At 50.0% G+C, this 26591-nt stretch overlaps 2 protein-coding genes across 4 annotated transcripts in view; both read right to left on the bottom strand.

Annotated features, from left to right (window-relative positions):
• The window catches only part of nhsa (Nance-Horan syndrome a (congenital cataracts and dental anomalies)), a 26486-nt gene extending 14601 nt beyond the window's left edge, over positions 1 to 11885 (bottom strand). The window contains exon 1 of one of the 2 annotated variants that reach the window (XM_037469950.2): positions 11348 to 11885. In XM_037469950.2, coding sequence (XP_037325847.2) covers positions 11348 to 11627 — 280 coding nt within the window. In that variant the 5' untranslated portion in view covers positions 11628 to 11885. The remainder of the gene's footprint in view (positions 1 to 11347) is intronic. The other variant, XM_037469951.2, reaches the window with a different exon arrangement.
• Positions 11886 to 13953: 2068 nt separating this feature from the next.
• On the bottom strand, positions 13954 to 25344 carry reps2 (RALBP1 associated Eps domain containing 2). 2 transcript variants are annotated; one of them, XM_062563619.1, is made up of 18 exons: positions 24907 to 25344; positions 23036 to 23159; positions 22619 to 22770; positions 22287 to 22395; positions 22109 to 22176; positions 21901 to 22018; positions 21745 to 21808; positions 21185 to 21419; positions 21046 to 21111; positions 20902 to 20962; positions 20763 to 20819; positions 19894 to 19939; positions 19661 to 19797; positions 19450 to 19511; positions 19280 to 19369; positions 17109 to 17242; positions 16653 to 16758; positions 13954 to 14461 (listed from the first exon to the last, which is right to left on the bottom strand). In XM_062563619.1, the coding sequence occupies exons 1-18, from the start codon at positions 25078 to 25080 to the stop codon at positions 14393 to 14395; spliced, it is 1872 nt and encodes a 623-aa protein (XP_062419603.1). In that variant the 5' UTR covers positions 25081 to 25344; the 3' UTR covers positions 13954 to 14392. The 2 variants fall into 2 exon arrangements, with proteins under 2 accessions (XP_062419603.1, XP_062419602.1); XM_062563618.1 differs by having other exon boundaries at positions 21901 to 22176.
• Positions 25345 to 26591: the final 1247 nt, after the last annotated feature.

The raw sequence follows: 26591 nt of genomic DNA, 5'->3' as shown, positions 1-26591 counted from the left end.
GGGGGAGGTTTCACGTTGACATCTACTCATCATTCGGAATCTTTTACTCTACATTTTCTTTATTAAAATGGGTGGTTTCATGTCTTTTGACGTCATGTCCTGACATGCCACCAAATGAGAGAAGAGCTCAGAACGTACTGAGGAGGGGCGGGTCATCCTCGTCACTCATTGGTCGTCCAGCGTCTTCTCTCTGGACTTTGGACTCGCGGAGGAATCCGCAAAGATCAAAAGGATCAAAAGGCTCCGCCGCCTCGAAGGAATCGATCCGACCGTAAATCAGAGCTCGTCCAATCGGATCGAGACACAATAACCTCAGATGTGTGGCGGACGATCACAGCCCCCCCCCACCCACCCACCCACCTACCCCCACATGAGGTCATAAATCCAAAAGGTGTTTCACGGATGAGGAGGATGAAGGTAAATCACTGCTGGATACCTTCATCCCGGATCGCTTCCCAACGTCTCACATTTCTCAGGTGTCCTCGTGGCAGAGGTCATGAAAACAAAATCTGTGGGAAGAGAAACTCAAGTCTTCAGTCCCGCCAACACACACACACACACACGCACGCACACACACGCACGCACACACAGACACACACAATGTGGAACTAAAAAAGCCAAAGAGAGGCAAAGAGATTCCAGTTTGTTTGAGTGACGTTTTAAGGGCTTTAAAGGCTTTAAAGGATGTTTTTTTTCAGGAGAACGACATTCGGACCTAGTTCTCACTGCGGCGCCTCGATCCCGCTTTTCCTCTCCTCATCGGAGGAGAAGGAGGAACGCGAAGCTCTCATCGCCACGCCCGGTGAAACCAAAGAAGAAGGAAAAAGGCTCCTCTGTGAACGTTTGGCGTTTTGTTCAATGACTCACGGCAAAAAACAACAAACCAGCTGACAATGGAGGACGGAGACTCTGCTCGCCTCAACACGAGGGGACGGGTTGGACGGGTTTGTCTGCAGTCTGAGACAAACCCGCGGAAGAGGAGGTCAAAGGTTTCTATGTGTCTTAGAGGAGTCCATTTGGACCAAACCAGACCTTTGTGGAGACCATTTGATTATTACAATAAAAACCCAAAGGTCCAGGTTGATTTGACTCACTCATCAATAAAGACATGTTGGTGAGTATTGTGTCCCGGCGGTTACATGATGTTGATACAACAACAGTGGCTAAGATGCAGAGATCAACCTCCACCCCCCTCTGACCCCCCCCACCCACCCCTCTCCGTGTCCCGCAGTCCTTAAACCAGGAGATCAGACACCAGTAATCTCCATTGTCCCGTCCTCGGTGTGCCACAGGGTCCTAACCGTGGCCCACTTCACCATCTGCAGAGTCACAGACACACCCCCCCCCCCCCCCCCCCCCCCGCCCTCCTCCGCCTCGCCCCCTCCACCCGGGTCCTACGCTCACGCAGAGGGCCCGATAACCTGAGCGGAGTCTTAGCGGGACGGAAAGAATCTGAAAAACACAGACGGGTGTGAGCTGATAAGCCGGCGTGATCCGGCCCGGTTCGCCGCTTCATTTGGTTTCTGTTTGTTTCTTTTCACCTTCGGCGCCGCCTCGCCGCCGGCGACCTGCATGTGTTTCTGATTCCGGCGTGTTGTTCTGAGTAGCGCGGGGCTTTCATCCACCTCTAACCCAACCCTTTCAAAATAAAACACCCCTGCTCCAAAACGTTAAAAAAAGTAAAGAGGAAAAAACACACCGCAAACTACAGCGAAGACAGCAGCGAGGCCCTGGTGGCGAGGACGGATGGAGACTGCGTGGAGGTGATGGACGAGGTCACAGGTCACGGTGGCTCGAGAGACACCAGACAAGAGGAGCGATAAAAAAAATTTAAAAAAAGTTTAAAAGGACATCTAATCAAAGGCCGTCGGCGCGTCCCGACACGGCGTCTCCCCTTCAGACAAAGTGCTGCCGCGGCGACCGGCGCAGACACCCGCCGCCCAGTGGACCGATCATCCTCGACCTTGACCCGGCTGACGAGGTCGGGGCGGGTCGGGTCCAGTGCGGCTTTGTGCTTCCTCAATGGAGAAGGTAATGAGTCACACACACACACACAAAAACCCTCCCAGCCGCCCGGCCAGCTGGCAGGAAGCCGGCCTGCACAAAGACGTGATGGGGGGGGGGGGGGGGGGGTCAAAGTACATCTTTCCATTTTATTTGCACAAGGCTTTTAATGCGCCTCCCCCCCCCCCGCCCCGGGCGGTGGAAGGTCCGGAGCCGGGTGGCCCTCAGTCACATTAGGAGAGAAAGGAGGAGCAGGATTTGTCTCATGTCATCTGCTACCGTTCACATGCTTTCCAAAATAACGCCCGGGTCCCCGGGGGGGGGGGGGGGGGACACTAAGAAGTGGGCGGGGGCTTTTGGCAGCTGGAACCACGTGCGGCCCGAACAGAACCGCCGCCAGAGCTCTTAGTCACGAACCGCAGGAGCTTGGTGATGGAGGTACCGGACCAATGGAAGACGACCGAATGAGGGGCGAGCAGCAGGAGAAGTTCCAAAGACAGATGGGTTCTACCAGCTGGTACCGACACCGCAGCACATCCCCCCCCCCCCCCCCCTTCGCCTGAGGGAAGGACAACTCTCTGCAGCTTCCATGAGTTCTGTTCAACAGTTTTTCCCAGGAACCATTCCTCCCGAACCGTAGATCCGACGTTGGCACAAATACACGGCCGACGGGCTCGAAAGAGAAACCACGAGGTCACCAGAGAGCTCGGCGCCGACCTTTGGCCTCCTTGTTGCGCGGCGTGCGTCATATTCACTTCTGTTTTGACTCGTGGTTTTCAGCGCCTCCTTCTCACAACTCGCCGGAGGAGGAGAAGCTTCAAGGCCACGGCGATAAGAACAGAAAGCCATCTCCAACCTTCTCACCAGGAGCTTTAATTAAACTCCTTTAATCATCGATCAATTGCCAAAATGTCGTTTTCAGCCCCTCGACCTTTTGTACATGAACTAAACATCTGTGTTGTTATCTTAGAATGAGTCCATCTCCACAGAGGGACCATGTTTCCACAGACACAGATTCCATTTGTGCGACCAGATTGTGTTTTATTGAACTGTTCGACTGAGAGTGAAGCACAACACCCCCCCCCCCCCCTCTCATTAAGCTCACGTGGACTCACTCACTGAGTGGACCCCCCCCACCCCGCCGGCGGTGAACATGCTCGCTGTGGTGGAACTAACACCACTGCTTCAGAGGGGCAGGTGGAGCGGGAAGACTTAAGCAACTCTGTTCCTCCATTGTGGAGAAGCAACAAAGACGCCACTCAATCCGTGCAGGTTTTCGGGGGCTCGGGTGTCAGGGGAAGTCCCAGCCCCCCCGATCTCCCCCCCCCCCCCTTCCCGGGTCGCAACCACCCTTCCAGGGTGAGAATCTACTCCTCAGAAACGCGTGGGATGGAGCGGTGGGGAGATCGGACTTCCAGTTCTCCCATCACGGGAGATCTGATGGTCAGTGGGAGTCTTGCTTTAGAGACGCTTTGGGGCGGGGCTTCCTGTTCACTTCTTGTTCATCCATTCACACTGGTTAGAATGTGAATTCATCCATTCACACTGTATAGAATGTGAATTCATCCATTCACACTGTATACAATACGGATTCATCCATTCATACTGTATAGAATACGAATCCATTCATTCATACTGGTTAGAATGTGAATTCATCCATTCACACTGTATAGAATGTGAAATCATCCATTCACACTCCATACTGTATAGAATACGAATCCATTCATTCACACTGGTTAGAATGTGAATTCATCCATTCACACTGTATACAATACGGATTCATCCATTCATACTGTATAGAATACGAATCCATTCATTCACACTGGTTAGAATGTGAATTCATCCATTCACACTGTATACAATACGGATTCATCCATTCATACTGTATAGAATACGAATCCATTCATTCACACTGGTTAGAATGTGAATTCATCCATTCACACTGTATACAATACGGATTCATCCATTCATACTGTATAGAATACGAATCCATTCATTCATACTGGTTAGAATGTGAATTCATCCATTCACACTGTATAGAATGTGAAATCATCCATTCACACTCCATACTGTATAGAATACGAATCCATTCATTCACACTGGTTAGAATGTGAATTCATCCATTCACACTGTATACAATACGGATTCATCCATTCATACTGTATAGAATACGAATCCATTCATTCACACTGGTTAGAATGTGAATTCATCCATTCACACTGTATACAATACGGATTCATCCATTCATACTGTATAGAATACGAATCCATTCATTCACACTGGTTAGAATGTGAATTCATCCATTCACACTGTATAGAATGTGAAATCATCCATTCACACTGTATTAAATATGAATGTATCCATTCATTCTGTATAGAATATGGATTCATCATTCATACTGTATAGACTATGAATTCATCCATTTACTGCTCAGTGAAGCAGGTCAGCTGACTCTCAAGGCGGGAAAGTGGGACACAAAGTGTCTCAAAGCGCTGGAGGCGGCACAGAAATCAGTGGCAGGAACAAAAGATGGATGCGATGGCGAGGAAGCGTCCCGGAGGAGGAGGAGGAGGAGGAGGGTGAACCCGAAGTGATGAAGGCCTCTCTGCTGGACGTTATCGGACCGCATCACACAGTTTCTCTGTAAATGTACTCTTTAAAAAAGGAGGCCTTGAAGTACTTCCTGTCCAGGCTAGCTCTTCACAGCCTCTATGCTAAGCTAACGTGACGCAGACCTTAACCGACCTTCTGTTGTAGGAAAGCTAACAGGCATGTTTCCCACAACCTTTCCGGCTTTTAAACGTTCCGGTTTGCTGGGATGAGATTACCCATTCAGTGAAGAGAACACCCCCCCACCCACAGGTGTTGTCCTTTTTGTTGCATCCCTTGAACGTGATGCTCGGATGATTGATGGAAAAAGGCTCTTTCAGCGGGATCCACTGGCTCGAGGTGAGGGGGCGGGGGAGAGAGGGGGGAGGGGGGGGGGGGCACATTCCAGGCGGATCCCAGTCTAAACACCTGCGTGGCAGAGACGGAAAATGTCCCGCTACTCTCCTGCTAGGAACCCCGAGTCGGGTTTATCTTTCCATACAATTGGGGGGGGATTTACCCAATAAAAGACTGACGCGCTCACTTCCTGTCGACGCCTCTCCAACGAGCTAGAAAATAAAAAGGCCTCGTGAGAATTGAACTTTCCTTTATCTTCTCCTCCTGATCCCGAGATGCATCTCAACTGTTTCTTTAGGGCTGCATTGTGTAATATTTAAGTCCGTCTTTGTGAGGGTGGAGGCCCGTTAGGGAGGGGTGGGGTGGGGGGGGGGGGGCGGTATGGAGGAGCACAGAGTGGGTTATCATATCATTTAGAGACGATTTAGCTATTGGCAGCGGGGCAAAAAAAAGAAAAAAGAAGCTTTACGGCTCTCTGATGTTTGCTCAGGTCGCCACGGAGACGGAATGCGGCGAGTAGGTTGTAGACGGGGCGCTTTGGTTAAGTTAGTTTCACTAGACTTTGCGTTTATTTAATCAGTGGGGAGTCTCTGCTTGAGAATAAGAGCTTTGTGTGAAGGAGCAGATGTTATAGAGCATAACAGCTGGATAGACAGGAAGTCACAACGACCTTTATTCTGAAATCACAAGCAGGGAAGAGAAAACTATTTTACAGAGAAGAGACACTGAGGGATCTTATTTTATTCTGTGTAGTGACAGCAGGGGGCGACTCCTCTGCTCCCATAGACGTCTATGAGGAAATGACTCTACTTCTGTGTAGTGACCAGCAGGGGGCGACTCCTCTGCTCCCATAGATGTCTATGAGGAAATGACTCTACTTCTGTGTAGTGACCAGCAGGGGGCGACTCCTCTGCTCCCATAGATGTCTATGAGGAAATGACTCTACTTCTGTGTAGTGACCAGCAGGGGGCGACTCCTCTGCTCCCATAGACGTCTATGAGGAAATGACTCTACTTCTGTGTAGTGACCAGCAGGGGGCGACTCCTCTGCTCCCATAGACGTCTATGAGGAAATGACTCTACTTCTGTGTAGTGTCCAGCAGGGGGCGACTCCTCTGCTCCCATAGACGTCTATGAGGAAATGACTCTACTTCTGTGTAGTGTCCAGCAGGGGGCGACTCCTCTGCTCCCATAGACGTCTATGAGGAAATGACTCTACTTCTGTGTAGTGACCAGCAGGGGGCGACTCCTCTGCTCCCATAGACGTCTATGAGGAAATGACTCTACTTCTGTGTAGTGACCAGCAGGGGGTGACTCCTCTGCTCCCATAGACGTCTATGAGGAAATGACTCTACTTCTGTGTAGTGACCAGCAGGGGGCGACTCCTCTATTCCCATAGACGTCTATGAGGAAATGACTCTACTTCTGTGTAGTGAGTCTTCTTCAATGCAGCATGATGTTCATCTAGTAGATGATGGTCCACTTAGTCAAACAGACCATGAAGGAGGTGCTTTAGGGCGGGGCTTAATGTCTCCTCAGTCCAAATATGGTCACTCAGGAACTTTTAAACTTTTCTTTCTTTCTGTAATTCACTTCACAGGTTAATAAAAGCAGAGCCCTCAGACGGAGGTCAAAGGTCAACGGCCGCATGGATTTATGGAGTAAAAAAAAAAGCCTGTACTTTTCAGCAGCTTAGTGATTTACCCCCCGCCCCCATGGGAGCAGGAAGTAGAGGATATAAACCACCCACGCCATTGACTTTGACGGTTTAATCGTGTTTTAACGGCGCGCTGACCCGCGGCGCCACAAACCTCAAACTCTAATGGGCCGGGGAGCAAGATGGAGGCGGTTTGTTCTGTGTTTTTTAGGGAGGGGGGTCATCAGGCTTTTGAGGCCCCCCCCCTCCTCATCACTCCGCTCTTCAGGCTTGAATTGTCTCCGCCCGACGCTCTCCACTCCATAAAGAGTAATGACTCCTTGGGGAATGTTATTTAATAATACACACCTCGGGCAAAGCAGATAACTTGTCGTGCCCCCCCCCCCCCCCCCCCCCCAAACCCTCCAAACCCACCCCCCCAAACCAATCCACTCGCACCAACAACAAACCAGAGCTTAACTTCCTCCTGCAGGAACCTGACGGTGCGAAAACAGGAAAATCGCCCCCCAAAACACACTAAAGAAAACACACAGAAGTGCTGTGGAGGGATTGTTAGGTGTAAAGACGCCCCCCCCCCTCCCAGACCCCCCCCTCACCCTAACGTGGAGGGTCCCGCCGCAGGAATGTAGAACCGTAATCACTCGCACATTTCCCCCGGGCAGAAGCAATGAAACACCTTCAATTTAACAACACGACTCCTTTGATAAACAAACACCCCCCCCCCCCCCCCCCCTTCACTTCCCCCCCCCCAAATCACTCCAGCCACCCAGCACAATTTGAACGAGCATGTGTTATAGGGGGGGTGGGGGGGTCCAAGGCGAGTGCTGTGGTTTCATAGTCACCGGTTTTCTGGAATGCTTCACTGAAGCAGCTCAGCAGAGAGGGGGGGGGAGTGTGAGGGGGGGGTTACCATCAAACTAGTTAACAGGTATTCAGTAGCTCGGCTCTCCCACAAATAAAAACTATTTCATTCCAGTTTCTAAGTTTCCAAACTCCACTGGCCTATGACATGCCGTGTTATTTGCCCCCCCCCCTCTCCCCCAACCCGGGGCAATCCTCAGCGTTGAGCCCCGATTGGCCGTCTGGGCCGTCTCACTGTCTGTCTGGGAGGGGGGGGGGTGGGGGCAGGCCTTTGAAATGCGCCCTATAATTAGCCAGGTACTGTATCCTCGCAGGTTGTCTGGACCTGCAGAAATATTCTCTGGGTTCAGATAATGAAAGAGAAGAGCAGCCGAGGCTTTGTTCTCCTTCGGGGACGGGGTGGTGGGGGCCGCCGGCTCCTCCTACATCTACCCCCCCCCCCCCCCTGTTCAATGACCTCTCAGGGGAAAGAGAGCTTTCTGTGAAGCTGCAGGAGAACGGACCACAGGCCTGGAAACATGCTTCATCTGAAAGGTCATTCAAAGGTCACGTAGTCACTGAGCTCCGTCACCTCAGCGGTTTGTTCTGTTTACAGCGTTAAAAGGAGCTCAGATGTAATGTAACAAATGTGTAACAAATGTGTAACAAATGTGTAACAAAGAATCCTGCAGCGACGTGATGCTTCCACTGTAACGACTGCGTATCAGAAGAGATTTTCTATTAAATGTCGATGACACATTTTTTCTCCTGCCATCGACTGACCTCGGCAGCAGCCCACTTAGTGGGTCCATTGATGGGGGGGCGGGCATGGAGGTGGGGGGGGGGGGGGGGGTCAGCGGCTCTCATCCTAGTTCATCACAGAGAGGAGGAGGTGCTCCTTTATGCATCGTTACGATTCTATGTGAAGGGGAAAAGAGCCCCCCCCCCCTCCCCCCTCCCTCCCCTCTCATAGGTCACAAAGGCAAACCGTGTCGTAAAAACAAATGTACGGCGGTCCCGTTTGATCCGATGACGTTCGTCATCTGTGACGTCATCGCGCAGACATCCTTCGCTGTGTTGGGCTGCAATAACAGAGACTTTCCCTGCATTTGGAATGTGGTAAACTTCCAGCCACACACACACACACACACACACACACACACACACACACAGAAACGCTTCGTGACGTCCCTCTGCCGGCGTAAACCCCGGCACAGTCACAGAGCTCTGCTGGTTGTCAAACACAAGACGCTGACGGGGTGTCACAGAGAGCTGTCAAAACCCAGGGACACATGCCAGGCCTCTAGTGTGTGTGTGTGTGTGTGTGTGTGTGTGTGTGTGTGTGTGTGTGTGTGTGTGTGTCCGACAATGAGAAGGAAATCCATGTATTTGAACTGTTTTCCCCTCTACCGGAGCATGGAATACATTCACAAGAACTAGATATACAGGTTTTTGACATGCTGGTGGATATTTGAGCTGTTACGGCGGATGAATCTGCAGCAGAAGAGACAAATGACTAAATAAAAGCCCCCCTTCCCTCTTTCCCCCCCATGCTGAGCTCTCGTTGCCTTGAAATGCTCCATTTACACCAATTGTCATTTAGATAAGGGGGGGTTCTGTTGTTTAAGGCTGCCCTGACACACATCCATATGAAAAGAACAATTAAGAGAAATTAGGCTTTTCCAGGCAAATGAGGGTGGGGGAGGTCATGGGGGGAGTTTCTGGTAACCGACAAGATTTGAATTGTTAAAACCGAGCATGTAAATACAGAGCGTGTAAATATAGAGCATGCAACATGTAAATACAGAGCGTGTAAATACAGAGCATGCAACATGTAAATACAGAGCGTGTAAATATAGAGCATGCAACATGTAAATACAGAGCGTGTAAATATAGAGCATGCAACATGTAAATACAGAGCATGCAACATGTAAATACAGAGTGTGTAAATACAGAGCATGCAACATGTAAATAGAGAGCGTGTAAATACAGAGCATGCAACATGTAAATACAGAGCGTGTAAATACAGAGCATGCAACATGTAAATACAGAGCGTGTAAATACAGAGCATGCAACATGTAAATACAGAGCGTGTAAATATAGAGCATGCAACATGTAAATACAGAGCATGCAACATGTAAATACAGAGTGTGTAAATACAGAGCATGCAACATGTAAATAGAGAGCGTGTAAATACAGAGCATGCAACATGTAAATACAGAGCGTGTAAATACAGAGCATGCAACATGTAAATACAGAGCGTGTAAATACAGAGCATGCAACATGTAAATACAGAGCGTGTAAATACAGAGCATGCAACATGTAAATACAGAGCGTGTAAATACAGAGCATGCAACATGTAAATACAGAGCGTGTAAATACAGAGCATGCAACATGTAAATACAGAGCGTGTAAATACAGAGCATGCAACATGTAAACAGAGCGTGTAAATACAGAGCATGCAACATGTAAATACAGAGCGTGTAAATACAGAGCATGCAACATGTAAACACAGAGCGTGTAAATACAGAGCATGCAACATGTAAATACAGAGCGTGTAAATACAGAGCATGCAACATGTAAATACAGAGCGTGTAAATACAGAGCATGCAACATGTAAATACAGAGCGTGTAAATACAGAGCATGCAACATGTAAATACAGAGCGTGTAAATACAGAGCATGCAACATGTAAACACAGAGCGTGTAAATACAGAGCATGCAATATGTAAGTAGTAAAGATTTTATAACTTTAAAAGTAGCAGAAAGCATCTGTTAATTTACTGTAATATCGTTAATCTGACAACTTAATGGTGTATTTGCCTCCGAGGCTGCAGCCCTACTTTGTCGACGGGAGAATGGTCAGAAGCAGAAAACTACGAGCTTTAAGGAACGAGGTGGTGTGTCTCTCACAATCAAAGCGCGCTGCGTCACAGCTCAGAGACCAGTCTCTTGGGATCAGACTCAAACCACAGCAGCGTGGAGGCCACTCAGGATCTTTAAAGTTCCTGTAAATATTCAGGTTTTAATGTGGAAGTGCAGGAAGAAATCATGCAAAGATGTGGGCCTGCAGACGCTCTGCAACAAGTTTAAGAAGGGTCAGGTCCTGGTTTCTGATAAATACCTGCAGGCGGACTAACTTGGGGGGGGGGGGGGCATGCAAGAACTTGCTGAACCTAAAGCATGGTAAATCCACCGGGGTATGTCCCAGTCGGGGAGGGGGCCTGGCACACAGGTTCCCTAAGTGCTTCCTGGAGAGTTTAAACATAAATACACACAGACACCAACATCTAGGGGGGGGGAGGGGGGGTCTGCAGAGAAGAGCCAGGTCCATGTTGTGTTATCAGGGTAATGAATTCTCACCACGAGAAGCAGGACAACCGGGATGTTTTTATATGGAGCAGAACTGTTCCTACAGGTGGTTCTAATAGTTTACCTTAGTTTAAAGTGTTAAAGTGGGGCCCTCGGTCTTAACCTGGTAACCAGCTGGTTAAATAACCATTTACCACAACAAAAACTGCTCAAGTACATATAATAGTATTATTATTATATTATATGCCAAGCGCTAAATTCCGTGATCAATATTCAGAAACACATTAGTTCTAACCAGCCAAAAGGTTTATACAGTACAAAGTTTGTCAAGTCATTAATGAAGGAACAAGACCCTTAATCATCTGTAAAATATCATTTAAAGAAACCAATCAACGCGTTTCATTCAGATAGAAACGTGTCATTTGTGGAGTGTGAACCGACACACGCCCCTCACATCATCTACAGACACCAAACAACAACCACTGTGACGTCACTGCACAGAATAACTTCTGGCAAACGTTTATCATGCAACCCACAGAGGAGAGTGGATCAGAGGAGCCTTGAAAGAAAGAGGACGACGGGCTACTCACGCACTGCCTCCTGCTTGGGGTCCAGCGCGGCGCAGCCCTCCTGCAGCCCGGAGATGCGGCCCTGCAGCCCGCGGACCCGCAGGCCGGTGTCGGCCAGCTCGTCCTCCAGCTCCTGGAACACGGAGCACGCGTGCCGGGCCAGGTCCGACAGCTGCCGCAGGGTCCGGGACAGAGCCACGTTACTCACGGAGACCAGGTCCTCGGCCGGCGGCGCCTCCTCGTCGGCGGGTGGACGCCTGCAGAGCGACCGGGGCTCCACGAGTCGCTTGGCGAACGGCATGTCGGTTGCGCGCGCCTCCCAGCGGGGGGGTGGTAGTAGGGGGGGGGGGGGTGTAAATCCAACGAAAAGACCGTAAACAGCGAAAAGAAAGTGAAAAAGTGACCCAAAGAGCGAGCGGTCGTGTCCCCTCGGGCCCCGGTGCGGGTCCGCGGAGTTCAGCTGGTGCCGCTGCTGATGCGCCCCATCCTCCGGAGGAGTGTCGCGCTGCGGGCCGCTGCGCCGGGTCGTCCGGCCGAGTGAAGCCGCGCCGCCCCGCGGGACGACACGCGCGTTTTAAAAAAGCCCAGCGGGGGCGGCGGTGAAACGCGGAGCGGACTTCCAGGAGTGGGGAAGGTTTTCACTGGATCGGGATCGGGACTCGCCTCGCTGTTTGGGGCTGCCGTGTGCGCCCCCCCCCGCCCCCCCCACGGGGGTAAAACGATTATAATAATGAGCACTGTGAAGTTATGTGGGGTGGAAAAAGCATGATACTGTACAGTGTATGATGCAGTGAGTCCACCTCAGATCTCTGTTAACGTGACGGGACACGAGGAAGAGGAAAGTTCAGAAGTGGTTCCAAAAGTGCGTTGTAGTGAGTGTCATTTAAAGGTGTCCTGTGTGGCATTTGAAGGGTCAGTGTGTAGTACTTAATGCTAAAATGTGCCTCATTTAAAAGGTACAGTGTGCTTTATTTAAAGTGACAGTGTTTAAATGTGTGGGATTTAAAGGTGCAGTGTGTCATTTAAAGGCACAGTGTGTGTCTGATTGTCTCAGAGTGGGAAGCAGTGATCTTTGGACTCTTCCCTATTGCACTACTTTTACCATTTAGTAGAACCAGAGAAGGATTCACGCCCCACGTCGCTAAATCCTTCACACGAGGCCTTTAGCTGCATGCGCGCTCCCTCTGGTCTGTGCGTGAAGTAAAATCTGAGAGAAATAGTTAATCCCCCATAATGAACAGCCAGACCCTTTGTTTAGTGACCGTTCACCGTCGGTGAGTCAAAAGGGGGATTTCCATAAATTTCTCATTTGCTTTTAACTGGAACTCAAATAATGATAAAAATTAATCGAGCATCATTCAACCGTTTATGTCATTTTTTAAGCAAAACAAAAACCTGGTTCCAAATATGAATATTTGCTGGTTCTTAATTATTGTCACAGATTATTTGGATTTGGGACTTTTAAGTGAGAGGAAACAAGAAATTTCCATTGGTGATATTAGGCTCCGAGTCATGTGACCGATTATTTTGTGTACGACATTCCTTCAGCGGGACCAAAGCAGGCTGCTTCACAAAGTGTGTTTTGCAAAAGATTTAAGTATTAAAACGCCCCCCCCCCCCCCGCCGAGTGCTGACCCCCAAACACCGGGGGACGTAACGTTCCTCGCCGAGACCTTTCCCCTCGCCGCGTGGCGCTCTTTGCTGCCGCCTCCGCCAGCGCCGACCCGCCTTCATTCACATGTGCTGAATGAGTGTTTTCACTAAATCCCGGCAGCTGACGGGGACAGAATCGCCAGAGGTGGCGGCCTTAAAAAGCCCTTCCTGTGGCCTAACCAATGCCCACACCAGAAGTGCAAACTCTGCAATGGGGAGGTGAGGGGGGGGGGGGCGGGGGGGTGACAAAAGAGGGACGAGAGAAGCGGGCGCATGCCGTCATCTTTGAGTAATGGCGCCGCAACAAAAGGCCCGAACTTGAACGAACAAAAGCTGCTAATCTTTGTTGTGAGAAAGGTCGGCTTTGACTTTAAGCTCCTCCGGGGGGGGGGGGTCGGCACGAGATATCGAGAAGGAGGAGCTACCGACGGCGTGTTCGGAGGGAACCTTTGGGCGCCGCGGCGTGCCCTACGGAGGCCAAAGCGGCGTCCTGCGAGATCCCAGGGTGTCTCGGGGGCCGGACAAAAGTCAGCGGCGGGTTAACAACCACGTCGCTGCACGCCAATTATACCCAACAGGCGTATACTTAAGGGGCGGCACATGGCGCTCTCGTCACATGCAGCTGTCATCAACGAGTGCAAGCCAGACACTTTTAAGTGGTATTCATAGCTCGGAGACGAGGACGCTGGACGAGGCAACGCCGCCCCGAACTCCTTCACTCCAGCTTCTCCGAGACGTGGGTGTGCCGCTTTGCTTTTGGGGGGGGGGTTTCATCCTCTTCTGAAGCATCCATTAGAACCGTCACCTGCTTCCGAGTCTTAGAAATTACTTTCTTCAAACACAGAATAAAATAGACGTTTCAATGACTGTAGTAGCCAGCGTGGTGCATCTCCACCACCCTCAGTGATCCAAACCACATGGAACCAAGTTCACGCGTATCTTGCAACAAAAAAAAAACTACACGCATATTGTGCTCATTGATTTCATTTTATTTCTTAACTAACGGAATTTCTTTTGATCTTGAAAATACTTATTTTCCCAACACGCACACACAACATGTTTGACAGAGACATGTTAAAATAATCATTCCAGATGGAGCAAATCTTCAGGTAACAAACGTCATAATTCACATTAATCCGGTGTAATTGACCCAAAGCTAAATGACATCAAAACCTGACGGGTCTCCTTCAAACATGAAGAAAAGTATAACAGAAATATATTTCACATGTGCATGTCATACAGAGAGTTTCTTTTCTTTAAATGCTTGGTTTTAATCCTGCAGAACTTTATGAAAAGTAAGAGAAATGTCGTGTTTGTTCCCCTTCGCTGACCCCTCGGTATTTATACTGCATTCATGACCAAAACAAATGGCGGATTCCCAGGAACGGGCCTCCGAGTGGACTTCAGGCTCCGTCACGTCGAGGCCAGAGGCCTCTGGAGCTCCAGCTTGGTCTCCAAGGTGACCCTCTCCTGGTGCACCACCTGCAGCCAAACCAGAGAACCAATCAAATAGAAAACTGAGCTTCCATGGCGGCGGACACGAGACCAACCTTCGGGCAGCCGTTCGCCATGCGAGGGGGGCGAGGGGGGGGGGGGGCAACAGCCGCCAATCAGGCCGCTCACATGGAGCGGATTATTGGGAGAATGCAGAGCATGTTCAGCGCTGCCCTCTCTCACCCCTCCAGGGTCTGACCTCGTGGCTCCCCGCGGAGAGACGATACGCGGGGTCCCCGAACTCACCGTTGTCAAAATGCCATCTTTCCAACGGCCCTTAAACGCGTCATGAAACAAAACCCACACGGTTACTTTTTATCTATGTCTCTAATAGAAACCTGTCAATCAGCGCGTAGCCCCGCCCTAAAGTGACCCAGAGTTTACAAATGAACCTCATCCTGTCTTGAAGAAGACCTGAAACATGAGACTGATTCCATAAACTCTTGACTTAATTTATACTCAAACCTACATTTCAGTTTTCAGTAAATGTCGGATCGATCGATCGGTTGCATTCGAGTTTTTGATGTGAGGAGCTTTCATTGGTGATTGTTTCGGTTTCTTCTTCCTGCCCCTGTTGCTGTTGGACCGGCCCGGCTCTATTTTAAAGAAGACAGTTGTGGATGCCAATGGAGTCTATATAAAGACACAAATACCTTTCTCTGCAGAATTCCTCGGATGCTTTGAGCAACCAGCAGAGCCGGAGCCAGAGGACTTGGTCCACCACGGATCTGATCCACTGAAGTAAAAGGACGTATCAAAGCGTGTGATTGTTTTCACCGGCGGATTAAAGGCGCGCGGAATGACCGGCATGCGCCGTGTGTGCCTGGGCGTGAGTGCGTGTGCCAGCGGCAGATCTCCAACACAAACAGCCATCAGTCCGGCTTCCTGTCACCGCCGGCCCCCGCCACGCCGGAATGGAGAGCTTTTTTTCCACCGGCTCGTTTTCAAGGCTACGATCAATAATATTCCTTTTTAAAAAAAGGGCCAGTGGCGGATTGAGAAGTACGGGGGGGGGGGGTCGTTTTATAACGTGAGCACAGAAATCAATGTGCGCTACTTGATTGGGTTTCAATCCATTTAATTTACTCATTTAAAGAGCGAGCTAAAGACTGAACGACATAGTGGACTAAAGAGTGGACTACATAGTGGACTAAAGAGTGGACTACATAGTGGACTAAAGAGTGGACTACATAGTGGACTAAAGAGTGGACTACATAGTGGACTAAAGACTGAACAACATAGTGGACTAAAGACTGAACAACATAGTGGACTAAAGACTGAACGACATAGTGGACTAAAGACTGAACAACATAGTGGACTAAAGAGTGGACGACATAGTGGACTAAAGACTGAACAACATAGTGGACTAAAGACTGAACAACATAGTGGACTAAAGAGTGGACGACATAGTGGATGTAATCACCACGTCGTTTTGTGGTTTGGAATTTGGCGTTTTTACATTGTCAAGCAGTGATTAGATGGGACCGTGTTTAGTGATTTAGGGACACTGTAGTCTCTTGTAGAGACCTGTCAATCAGTGTGTAGCCCCGCCCTAATGCGTACTCTGCATTCTGGTATAGTTGACTCCAGATGGACCATAATTTACTAAACTAACATCATGCTGTATTGAGGAGACTTGAAACTGGAGTTGAGGCCATAAACTCGTGTTTACTTCTTCACTGATTTACTGGACGGTTTTCAACTTGGCGGCTGGGTGACAAACTTTCTTATTTTACAGTTAAACCGTTCAGTAAAATAAGATTCTGAATACATTTGAGGTGGATTCCGGCCATGGAGGAACAGAACTTAACGATGTGTCCGAACAGATAACATGTTGATGTCTCACTAGCTAATGTTGTGCAGCTAATTACGTTTTTAAAATCTGAAACACTGAACAACTGCCCCCCCTCGCACTTTAGCCCCCCCCCCCCCCCCCCCCCCGCCCCCACACAGCCACAAAGAGAATCAAGGTGAAAACGAGAACTCAACTTCCGACAAGCCGTTTTTGGATTTGAGGACTCGTGGTTAAAGTTTCCCTTGGAGCTGGTGTCTTTTCGCTCAGAGGAGGGCAGGGAATGTCAGGAAGCCGCTGCGGTCAGCCACTAATGCGGCCCACACCCGTTAAAAACAGAACCCGGGGACGGTTGCATGCGCAGGAACAGGAAGAAGACGGGCTGACCTTGAGCTGCTGCTGCAGCTCGCTGTTGAGGCGCGTCAGCACGGCGTTGGTCTCCTTGTGCTTACGGATCGCCGTTTGGATCTCCCTCTTCTGTTTGGACTGCAGCCTGACGGGGAGAAAACACACGGGTGAGGAGCGCACCTCAAAACGCCCATTTCCTGCAGTGGTACTTGGGTCCAAACACAAACAAACTATGAAAGAAGAAATAATCGGATCAAAGCACTGGACTTTTACAGCAATCAAACAACCGACCGCTCTGATCAACAGAGCCTCTTAGGAGACATGAGCACAACTTTTAGAGTCATCACAACGTTTAACACTTCTTAAAAGGGACAATGCGTAAGATCTGATACCACCTAGTGGTGAAGCTGAAGATTGCAGCCGACTGAACACCCCGCTCCGCTGACTCCGCCCCTTCACGAGCCTGCAATGAACTGGTCTGTACTTCACACTGACCTCTGAGCCGGCTGGGTGAGGGTGGCGTACGGCTTGGCGGGTGGCGGCGTGGCGTCCGGGTTCTGGCCCTCCGCGTGGTATTTCCTGCGGATCGGCTTCTGCGGAGCCGGATTGTGAGAAGCCTCCTTCACGTCCTGAGGGAGAAGATCAGTTAGCCCTCCTTCAGGTCCAGCCGTGGGGACGGTCCAGGGGGACATGTGCAGGACCAGTCAAAGGTTTGGACACGCTTACTCATTGAACTTAATGAGAAAATGTGTCCAAACCTTTGGTCCGGTGTACATGCATCATCTGTCCTACATAACCCGAGTTAAAATAAAGCACTTCACTCGCTCGTTCACTCACATGGATCCATGTCATTAATGTGGGAACCACATTTAAAGATCAAAAAGGTAGAAAACAATAGCTTGCATTTGGTTCATATTCTGCCAGATTAGCTGTTTGGGAGGCGGAGCCTATTTCTCGCACTCAGCGGCACCTTCTTGAGTTTTTCTCCACGGCGTCGCTGCCCATCTGTTAAAGTCGGACCCACTCACTTCTACGGGTCGCTGTGGCGAGCAGAGAAATTCCTGTGCTTTCCTGATGGTTTAAACAGGCTAATCTTAAAATGTACCCGAGAAACCTGAAAAAAAAAAAAGAAATAAAATCCATTCTGCTGAGCCGGAGACGTGAAACACAACCGCAGCGTGGAAACTCTCTTAAAAAGGTTCCGTGGTCGTTAAACCACAGGAGCTCCATCGGCAGCTTGTGTGGTCACGCCACGCAGAGGTCACGCAGAGGTCAACGAGCTGCACCGCAGCAACGCAGAGGAATTACGTCACCCGGCCCTTTTATTTCAAAGTCATTTGACGAACAAAGAGCAACGTGTGTTTAGGGTGGAGGATGCTGCTGGGATCACTGGGATCACTGGGATCACTGGGACCCATTAGTGAAGCGCACAGCGGTGAAGTCAAGCACTGCTGGTGTCAAATGTTCTCCCTCCGCTCAACATCAGCATGTTTTATGCTTCTTAACTAGGTCCGAAGATCACTCACGTCCCTCTAAGGAGGTTTCAGTTTGTCTCACTGAGAGAAAAGAAAAGCATCCGAAGAGTCAATCAATCAATCTGAGTGATTACAAAAAGACGCCGTGATAAATGTCAGACTCTGTAATGGAGGAAGGGTTCTTTTGTCTGAAAGGTGGAGACAGATATGATGAGATGGATGACTACTCAAGAGGAAATATACGACGTAATTAACAGTGGCCTGAAGTTAAATATTAATGGTTTTTCCTGTGTAACAGGATATGATTCATTTCATCAGTTTCATCTAAAAAAGCCTTGAAACCGAGACCATGAATAAGAAAGAAGTGGAGTCTTCTATGGGAGCAGAGGAGTCGCCCCCTGCTGGTCACTACACAGAAGTAGAGTCATTTCCCCATAGACGTCTATGGGAGCAGAGGAGTCGCCCCCTGCTGGTCACTACACAGAAGTAGAGTCATTTCCCCATAGACGTCTATGGGAGCAGAGGAGTCGCCCCCTGCTGGTCACTACACAGAAGTAGAGTCATTTCCCCATAGACGTCTATGGGAGCAGAGGAGTCGCCCCCTGCTGGTCACTACACAGAAGTAGAGTCATTTCCTCATAGACGTCTATTGGAGCAGAGGAGTCGCCCCCTGCTGGTCACTACACAGAAGTAGAGTCATTTCCTCATAGACGTCTATGGGAGCAGAGGAGTCGCCCCCTGCGGGTCACTACACAGAAGTAGAGTCATTTCCTCATAGACGTCTATGGGAGCAGAGGAGTCGCCCCCTGCTGGTCACTACAGAGAAGTGGACTTGTCTTCTCATAGACGTCTATGGGAGCAGAGGAGTCGCCCCCTGGTGGTCACCACAGAGAAGTGGACTTGTCTTCTCATAGACGACTATGGGACCAGAAGAGTCGCCCCCTGGTGGTCACCACAGAGAAGTGGACTTGTCTTCTCATAGACGTCTATGGGAGCAGAGGAGTCGCCCCCTGGTGGTCACCACAGAGAAGTGGACTTGTCTTCTCATAGACGTCTATGGGAGCAGAGGAGTCGCCCCCTGGTGGTCACCACAGAGAAGTGGACTTGTCTTCTCATAGACGTCTATGGGAGCAGAGGAGTCGCCCCCTGGTGGTCACCACAGAGAGGTGGAGACACTGCTTCCGTTCTCACCTCTTCTCTGAAGCGACTGAAGTCAGCGAAGTTCGGCTGCGTCTCTTTTTTTTGGGGAGTTTTCTCCGCGGCGGCGAAGAGCTGAGGAACCTGAGGAGAGAGACGGGGGGGACGTCCTCAAAGGCGCTCCGAGGACAGAAGGCATCGGAGCGCACCAGAACCAGGCTCACCTGCGAGGCAGAAGGTCGAGGGGGGAGGGCCGGAGGGGAGGGCAGCCACGCGCTCTTCAGACCTAGAACCCAGAACATCACAGAGGAGTCAGCAGGAGGCGCGTTACCCCCGTCAGACTGAACCTTGAAAGCTTCATTTCCCTTCTATGCCCCCCCCCCCCCCCACAATCCCCCCAGGAAAGGACACTTTACACAGCGGCATGGAACGCACCCGCAGCGCCCTGCTGGAAGAGCTTGTTGAGGTCCAGCGAGGAGGCTCTGGAGTGGGTCTTCTGGGGCCGGGGCGGGGGGGTGGGAGGCCCTTCGGCCTTCCTCATGGCGTCCTCGATGGAGGTGCTGGAGTAGGACCTGGACCAGAGGTCACACAGAGGGGAGAGGTTTAAAGGGCTGTTGACTTCAGAGGACAGGGATATGAGGGGGGGGGGGGGGGGGGGGGGGGGTCACCTCGGTCTGGTTCTAGTCCTAACGTGGGGGTCCAGGTCCTGAGTCTCTGTGAGGACGGACAGGAGACAAGAAATCGGTTCCATCAGCACTTTTCGGTATTAAATATGAATTTATTTTTGAATATTCATTAACAGTTATTTATTGTCAGAATCAGTGTTTAAGTAGAAGAACGTTTTCATTATAAAGGAATTCAGACAAAAAGACAATTCATGACACAAATCTGTCGATTTTCAAATGTCTCACTTTTGTTGTAATTTGGACCATAGTTTGGTTTTCAGTGTTTCGTAGCTTTACATTAAATAGGTTTTTAATCTGTTGTTTGTAGGATTAATCATGTTTAAATCTTCTCATACGACCTTCTGAATCATAACGTTGATGATGACAGAAGGTTGTCGCACGGCGCCATCTGCTGGAACCACAGCCATTATTTTCTCCTTAACATTTCAGTTTAAAACTGAAACTAAATAAAAAAACTACATCCTTTGAGAAAAGACTAGTTTATTTTATTCTAAATTCTAGTTTATTATCATAATGAGGTGGTTAAAGAGATCCATCTTAACACAGCAGCTAATAACAGCTTTTTTTTCTTTATCCTGTGCAATAATATTCATTTAAATCCATCTCTCTCTCTCTCTCTATATATATATATATATATATATATATATATATATATATATTATATATATAATTTATTTTCTCATTTAGTACGCAATGATCCTGTACTGTTATTAAACATGATGAATGAATGCAGCCTTATTTTATATTTTTTCATCTACACTTTAATCTTCTTTGATTATTGAGCTGCTGTAAATTCGACCCGGAACCAATAGAAGTGATTTAACAGGTTCTGGTTCCGCGGACAAACGGACCTGAAGCACCGAGACCAAGAGTCCGCCGGTCGTCTCTCGCCGTCTTCACGCCGCCGTCTGCAATAAAAGGTTCAGATCTCCCGTCATTCATTTGCTGCGTCCTCTGCTCTCAAACTGGGCTCTTTGGGTTTAAATTGACCTTGATCACGTGACCCGCCGCTCACATCCGGCCGCTCCGAGGTCCGACTCCGGAGACGATTCTAAAAAACAAAACAACCTTTTATCATTTCGGGAGACGGAAACCAGCTCGTCAGCTCGCCCCCTACAGGAAGTCTGCGTTAACCTCGAGCTCCCGTGAAGGCGGGGGCCTCGGCGCGGCGTCCTCGAAGACGATGAGCGGCTCGGCCCCCTGTGGAGGGAAGAAGAAGAGTTCAGAGGGGGAGGAAGGAGCCGCGGAAACGTGGCAGAACCGAGGCCCTGACCTCCGGGGTGTCCTGCTCCTCCTCCTCCTCATGCGCCTCTGGCTCCTCTTCTTCCTCCTCCTCCTCCTCCTCCTCCTCTTCCACCTCCTGCGGCGGCTGGGCCAGGCCCGTCCTGAGGGGGGGCGGGAGGCTCTCGGGGAGGGGGAACCCGTTCTTACGGGCCACGATGAGGTGGAAGGCCGTGCAGAACTCGGAGAAGGTGAGAGCTCCGTCTCGGTCCACGTCGCTCAACTCCCTGAAGGAGAAGAACAAAAAGACGCCGATGATCCAACAGTCATGAAGCACGAAAACGTGGCTGAAGGCGACATCTTTGATCTCCACAAAGACACAAGACTCCCTTCACAAAATGAGTGATTTAACCTCAGAACAACAGGAGCTGCTGAATCAGCTTGCGTGTGTGATAATGTGTGTTAATGTGTGTTAATGTGGGACATTAACACACATTAACACACATTATCACCCCGACCAACTGATGGAGGAGCAGCAGCTTAAATCACTTGTGAATGGAGCCTGACACACAAAAGTCTGCATTTCCCATCAAACTCATTTTCGACACGCACCAAATGTGGGAAAGTTCTGGAATCGGCAGCTTGGATTTAGTGAAGAAGTTCTTTGCAACGGTTCCTAGAAAAAGAGACGCGAAGAAGGGACATAGTTACTGTGATCCTAAATGTCCGAAAAGGTGCAGAAGGTGGGGGGGGGGGGGGGTTCCATACCCAAGATGAGAGCCCCCAGGTCCGGCTGCAGGCTGGTGAACTGAGTGGTGTAATACTCCAGCTGCTCCTCTGTGATCCTCCAGGGCTCATCGGGGGGGTCCCCGAGGTTCTGCTGGTCCTGGGGGGTGGGGTGGGGGGGGGGACATCGTAAAGAACTACTCATCTGTTGTAGTGGGCGGAGCTGTGGGTGGAGGGGGAGGGGCGAGACCCTTGCAGGTCGGGTCCCGTGGACACCGGGTGAGGGGTGAGGCGCCAGGGCAGCCGGGGGCCGAGAGGCTGGAGGAGGGGGGGGGGGGGTCACAGAGGGGATATCAGAGTTTCATGTAACAGCTATCATTTTGCTATCAAGTGTATCAAGAGAAGGGGGGGGGGGGGTGGGGGCCTACCGCTCAGCGACTCAGACCCGTTCCTCCGCTTGGCGTGCGGGTAGCCGCGATGCGTCAGGGGGGCGGGGGGCGGCGAGCTGCTCGGGGAGCGACCTGGAGACCGAGGTTCCTTCAGGGAGACAAGGTTTGTTAGTGTATACGAGTACATGGCCCCCCTCAAGGACCCTTCAAGGCCCCTCAAGTGCTCTTCAAGGCCCTTTCAAGGCCTCTTCCAGGCTCTCATCCCTCAATTAAACGAGGCCTTTCTGCTCCGGTGACCTTGGGGAACGTCTCCGCCCCCCCTTCCTCTGCCTAAAAAGAACAAAGAACCGTTGGAGGGGGTCCAGGCTCACCTTCCGGTCCCCGTGGTCCCCCGGGTGTCTCCGGTCCGGGGTCCAGGACCCGGTGCCGCTGAGGGGCCCCTGGCTCTCGGCGCGGGGCGGGACGGCGGCGTACTTCATCTCCGGCTCGCTCTTCAGCCCGGCGAATCTGGGCAGAGGCAGATCTACAGAAGGAGGACAAAGGGGGGTGGGGGGGGGGGGGCTTCTCCGATCAGTTTCTTTCTTTTGTTTTTCCCGCCCGGTGACAGAATTTGACGCTTTGAAGCTTGACGGGCAGCAAACCGAGGCTCTCGGTGCGAGTGGCGCTGCTCTCTCTCCTAACGAGGGCGAACCCACTTAGCTCAATCCAGATTACAGCTACAGATTACACTGTTGACATAATCTCCTCCCCCCCCCCCTCCCCCTGTGACTCCGCCCCCCGTGACTCACTGGCCGTGACGCTCTCCAGGTGGACGGGCAGAGCCGCCTGGGCCGCCGCCAGCAGCTTGAGGGCCACGAAGAACTGCGGCGTGCCGAAGTAGCCGAGACGCTTGGCGCCGCACAGCTCCGTCACCTGGAAGACATTTAGGTCAAAGGTCACCTCTCACAAACGTTAGAGTTCAGGATTTAGTGCAGCAGTTTAGAACGTAAACGCACATAAAGCCTCTTGTGGATGAAAGTTGTATTACAACAACAAACGCAAAATTCTAAATAAAAAAATGCTTTTTTGCACATTTATTATTTAGAAAAAAACATTACAAAAATATTCTGGGAATTCTTGAAAAAAAAACAAGATTTTTCACAATTTTAAAAAAACAACATACAGGCAGAGCAACTTTTTTTCTCTTCTCTTTTCCGTATATTTCACTTTAACATCTCAGCAGAATGAAGTTTGGAGCTGTTCTGAGAAACGTGATGCGAGGGATCATCGGTTCTTTCCTCAGAGGTGCACCGAGGGCTCGGGGCAGGAAAGGAGATTAGGATTATGTCGCATAATTGTGTAGAAATTCCTCAAAATCAAAACAAAAAAACCTTTGTCCGTTTTGGAAAAACAAGCTTCTGTAAAAACGAGTTGAAGGATTGTGATGAATTCATGTTCCTGTTACAATTAATTCATCCGCCATCAAAAGACGAACACGAGGAGGCCTCCATCTTAAAGCACAAAGAGAAAAGATTACGCTCTTATTTTGGCAGCACGGGATTAACGGTATTTGTAGTTTATTTTTTATTTTTTTACAAACGAGGACTCCTCCGTCCTCCAGGAGACAGATAAAAAGAAGAAAACAACCCCGCGTGGTCCAGCTGACTTCTGCTCGAGCTCCATCGTGTTCTACCAGCGAGCTGACCTGAGGTCACTCCACTGCAGCGGAGGAGACCAGAGGAGATTACACAGAACGCGACCGCCCAGTTGCATTGTGGGTATTGCAGTCGTTTATCAGTGAATCAATTTGACCTCAGTTTGTGTCTCGGAGACCTTTTTCCTTCTTGTCTCACATTGATTTTACCATCAGAGACGTCGGCTCCTTCACAAAGTCTCACTGCTGTCGGTCGGTACGAAAGGTTGCACTTTGACCTTTGTGTTTTGTCCGCGTGTCGTTAGCGACAAACACTCAGAGACGTCCTTGACACACAAATGTCTGCTGATGTTTTCCAGTCGACGTTAACGGGTAAAAGTTGGTGATGAAGGACCAAATTGTTCAGCTCACTTTTAATTTCTATGCGTCAGATTGGTTCTTTTTTTCCTTTCTCACGAGTCACATGGTCTGCCTTCAGATGATGGGAATGAATGGGAATCAATGGGAATGAATGGGAATGAATGGGAATCAATGGCAGCGGAATCGCACAACCACAAAAAGAGTTAAATGTGTGTTCGTATGGAGAGACGTGTGTGTGAAGTGAAGTTAGAAATCCTTCGAAATAAGATGAACCGGAAAGTGAAAACTGTTAAAACCGACTTAAAGAAAAAAAGCCTAAAGTCAAAATGCTTAACAATGATGATGATGTCAACAAATTAAATGAAAGGGTGTCGAAATGCAGATTTTTTTTTTACAATATCAGTTGTATAAGATACAAGATCACACTAACTGGCTGAATAAGCTCCAGTTTTCTCTAAAAACCTGAAGTCGAAATGCAGATCGTGGATCTCTACGATGCTGCAGCGCTCCAGACGCAGCTAAGGGGGGTCAGGGGGGGGCAGAGAGGCCGGAAACCAAGCTGCACCAAAGCCACATCTGATGGATCCTCTGCCCGGTGGCTCCCGCAGACCACCTGGGGAGGGGAGGGAGGGGGGGGGGGATAGGGGTCTCTCAGCTGACACCCACCTTGCGCAGGCACTCCGGCGGCAGCTGGGACGCCTTGAGGAGCTCCGCCACCTTCCCGGAGCTCAGCGCCCCGGAGGCGTCGGCCTGGCACAGCCCGTGCAGAGCCGCGTAGTACCGCTGCTCCTGCTCGCTCAGCGAGACGAAGGTCCCCGCCGCCCCGGGCTCCGGCTCCATTCCCGGCGGCGGAGGCGGTGCAGCTGGAGGGAAGGCGGGGGTTGGACGGGTGGACAGGTGGAGGAGGGGGGGGGGGGGACTGACGCATGGAGAAGGAAACTCTAGCGGTAGACGGGTCGGCACATGCCGGTCGCACCGGACACCGGTTTCGGTTTCCAGTCGGGGTGTAGGTCGGTATCCGCCTCCCCGGTGAGAGAGCTCTCGGTGGGGACCAGACGCACCGAGCTGCTCAGTTTTAAGGCTCGCCGACCCCCCCACCGCCCGCCAAGCCCCCCACCGCCCGCCGGTGCCGGTTGTAGCAGTACCGAGCTGCGCCTGCGGGGGGCGGTGGAGCGCAGGGACAAGATGTCCGCCGCTTTGACTCCTCCAGTCCGCGATGAAGACACAACTCCAGCAGAGACTCAGGCCCATGTCCCCCGAAGCCTCGATGTCCCCCCCCCCAGGACCCTAAACCTCAATGCCCTCCCACGCCCCTTAGGCCTCGATGTGCCCCGAAACTCTGACCCCCCAGGAACTTTGGTGCAACACGTCGCCATGACAACGTAAAAAAAAACACATTTACAATGTATTTGTGTCACATGTTTTACTCCGACTCCTTCCTCAGAAGAGAGGTGATGATAAATGTAAATGTTTTTAGTCTTGAATGACATATTTAAATGTATAAATTGTAAAAACGTACTGAGTTTGTGGGAGTTTTTTTTTCTTCCTTTTTAATCTTTATTGTTTTAAATGTATTATACATACATATAATAATATGAAGGTAATACAGTGTGATGGAACTAGACTCTCGCCTTTAGTCTTAACCATAATTATTAAACAATAAGTATGAGTATGATAACTTATAAGTGTATTCATTGTAAGCATCTCATGTGTGACTTAGTATGCTGAGTGATATTAAATAATAAGGCATACGATGACATAGTAGGTCTTTATTGTGAGATATTGTCATTAGTATTAGTTACTGTGTTTTCATTTGAAGGGAGTGGAAAAAAACAACAAAAAGTAAGTATTTAAATGTACACATATGTATGTATATAATATATGTGATTTATTTATCTAAAAGCAATACAGTGCCTGTCATGTGGGTGTTTCCTTGTGTTTGTGTGTCTGTTTTATGGAACACCACTTACCACCTTTATGGGGCTGAAGAGCGCTGCGTTTAACGTTAACGAGGGTTTTTAAACATTTCACAAACGAGGGAGACTTTGACTCCAGTGACTCGTCTCACTGCTTCATAAAAGGGTCAACAATTAACCACACAGCCACCATCAGTGGATCATTTACCTCCAACCAGAGAGGAGCTTCCCCGGAATCTTCTGCTTCCTGTTCCACCGAAACCTCACCCCTTCATCACCACATGAGGAGGAGCATTTATTGGATTAAAAAGTAGATGTCAACATGAAACCTCACCCCTTCATCACCACATGAGGAGCATTTATTGGATTAAAGAGTAGATGTCAACATGAAACCTCACTCCTTCATCACCACATGAGGAGGAGCATTTATTGTAT

The sequence above is a fragment of the Pungitius pungitius genome, chromosome 7 (assembly GCF_949316345.1).
Source record: "Pungitius pungitius chromosome 7, fPunPun2.1, whole genome shotgun sequence".
NCBI lineage: Eukaryota > Metazoa > Chordata > Actinopteri > Perciformes > Gasterosteidae > Pungitius > Pungitius pungitius.
This window is presented reverse-complemented; position numbering and strand designations above follow the sequence as displayed.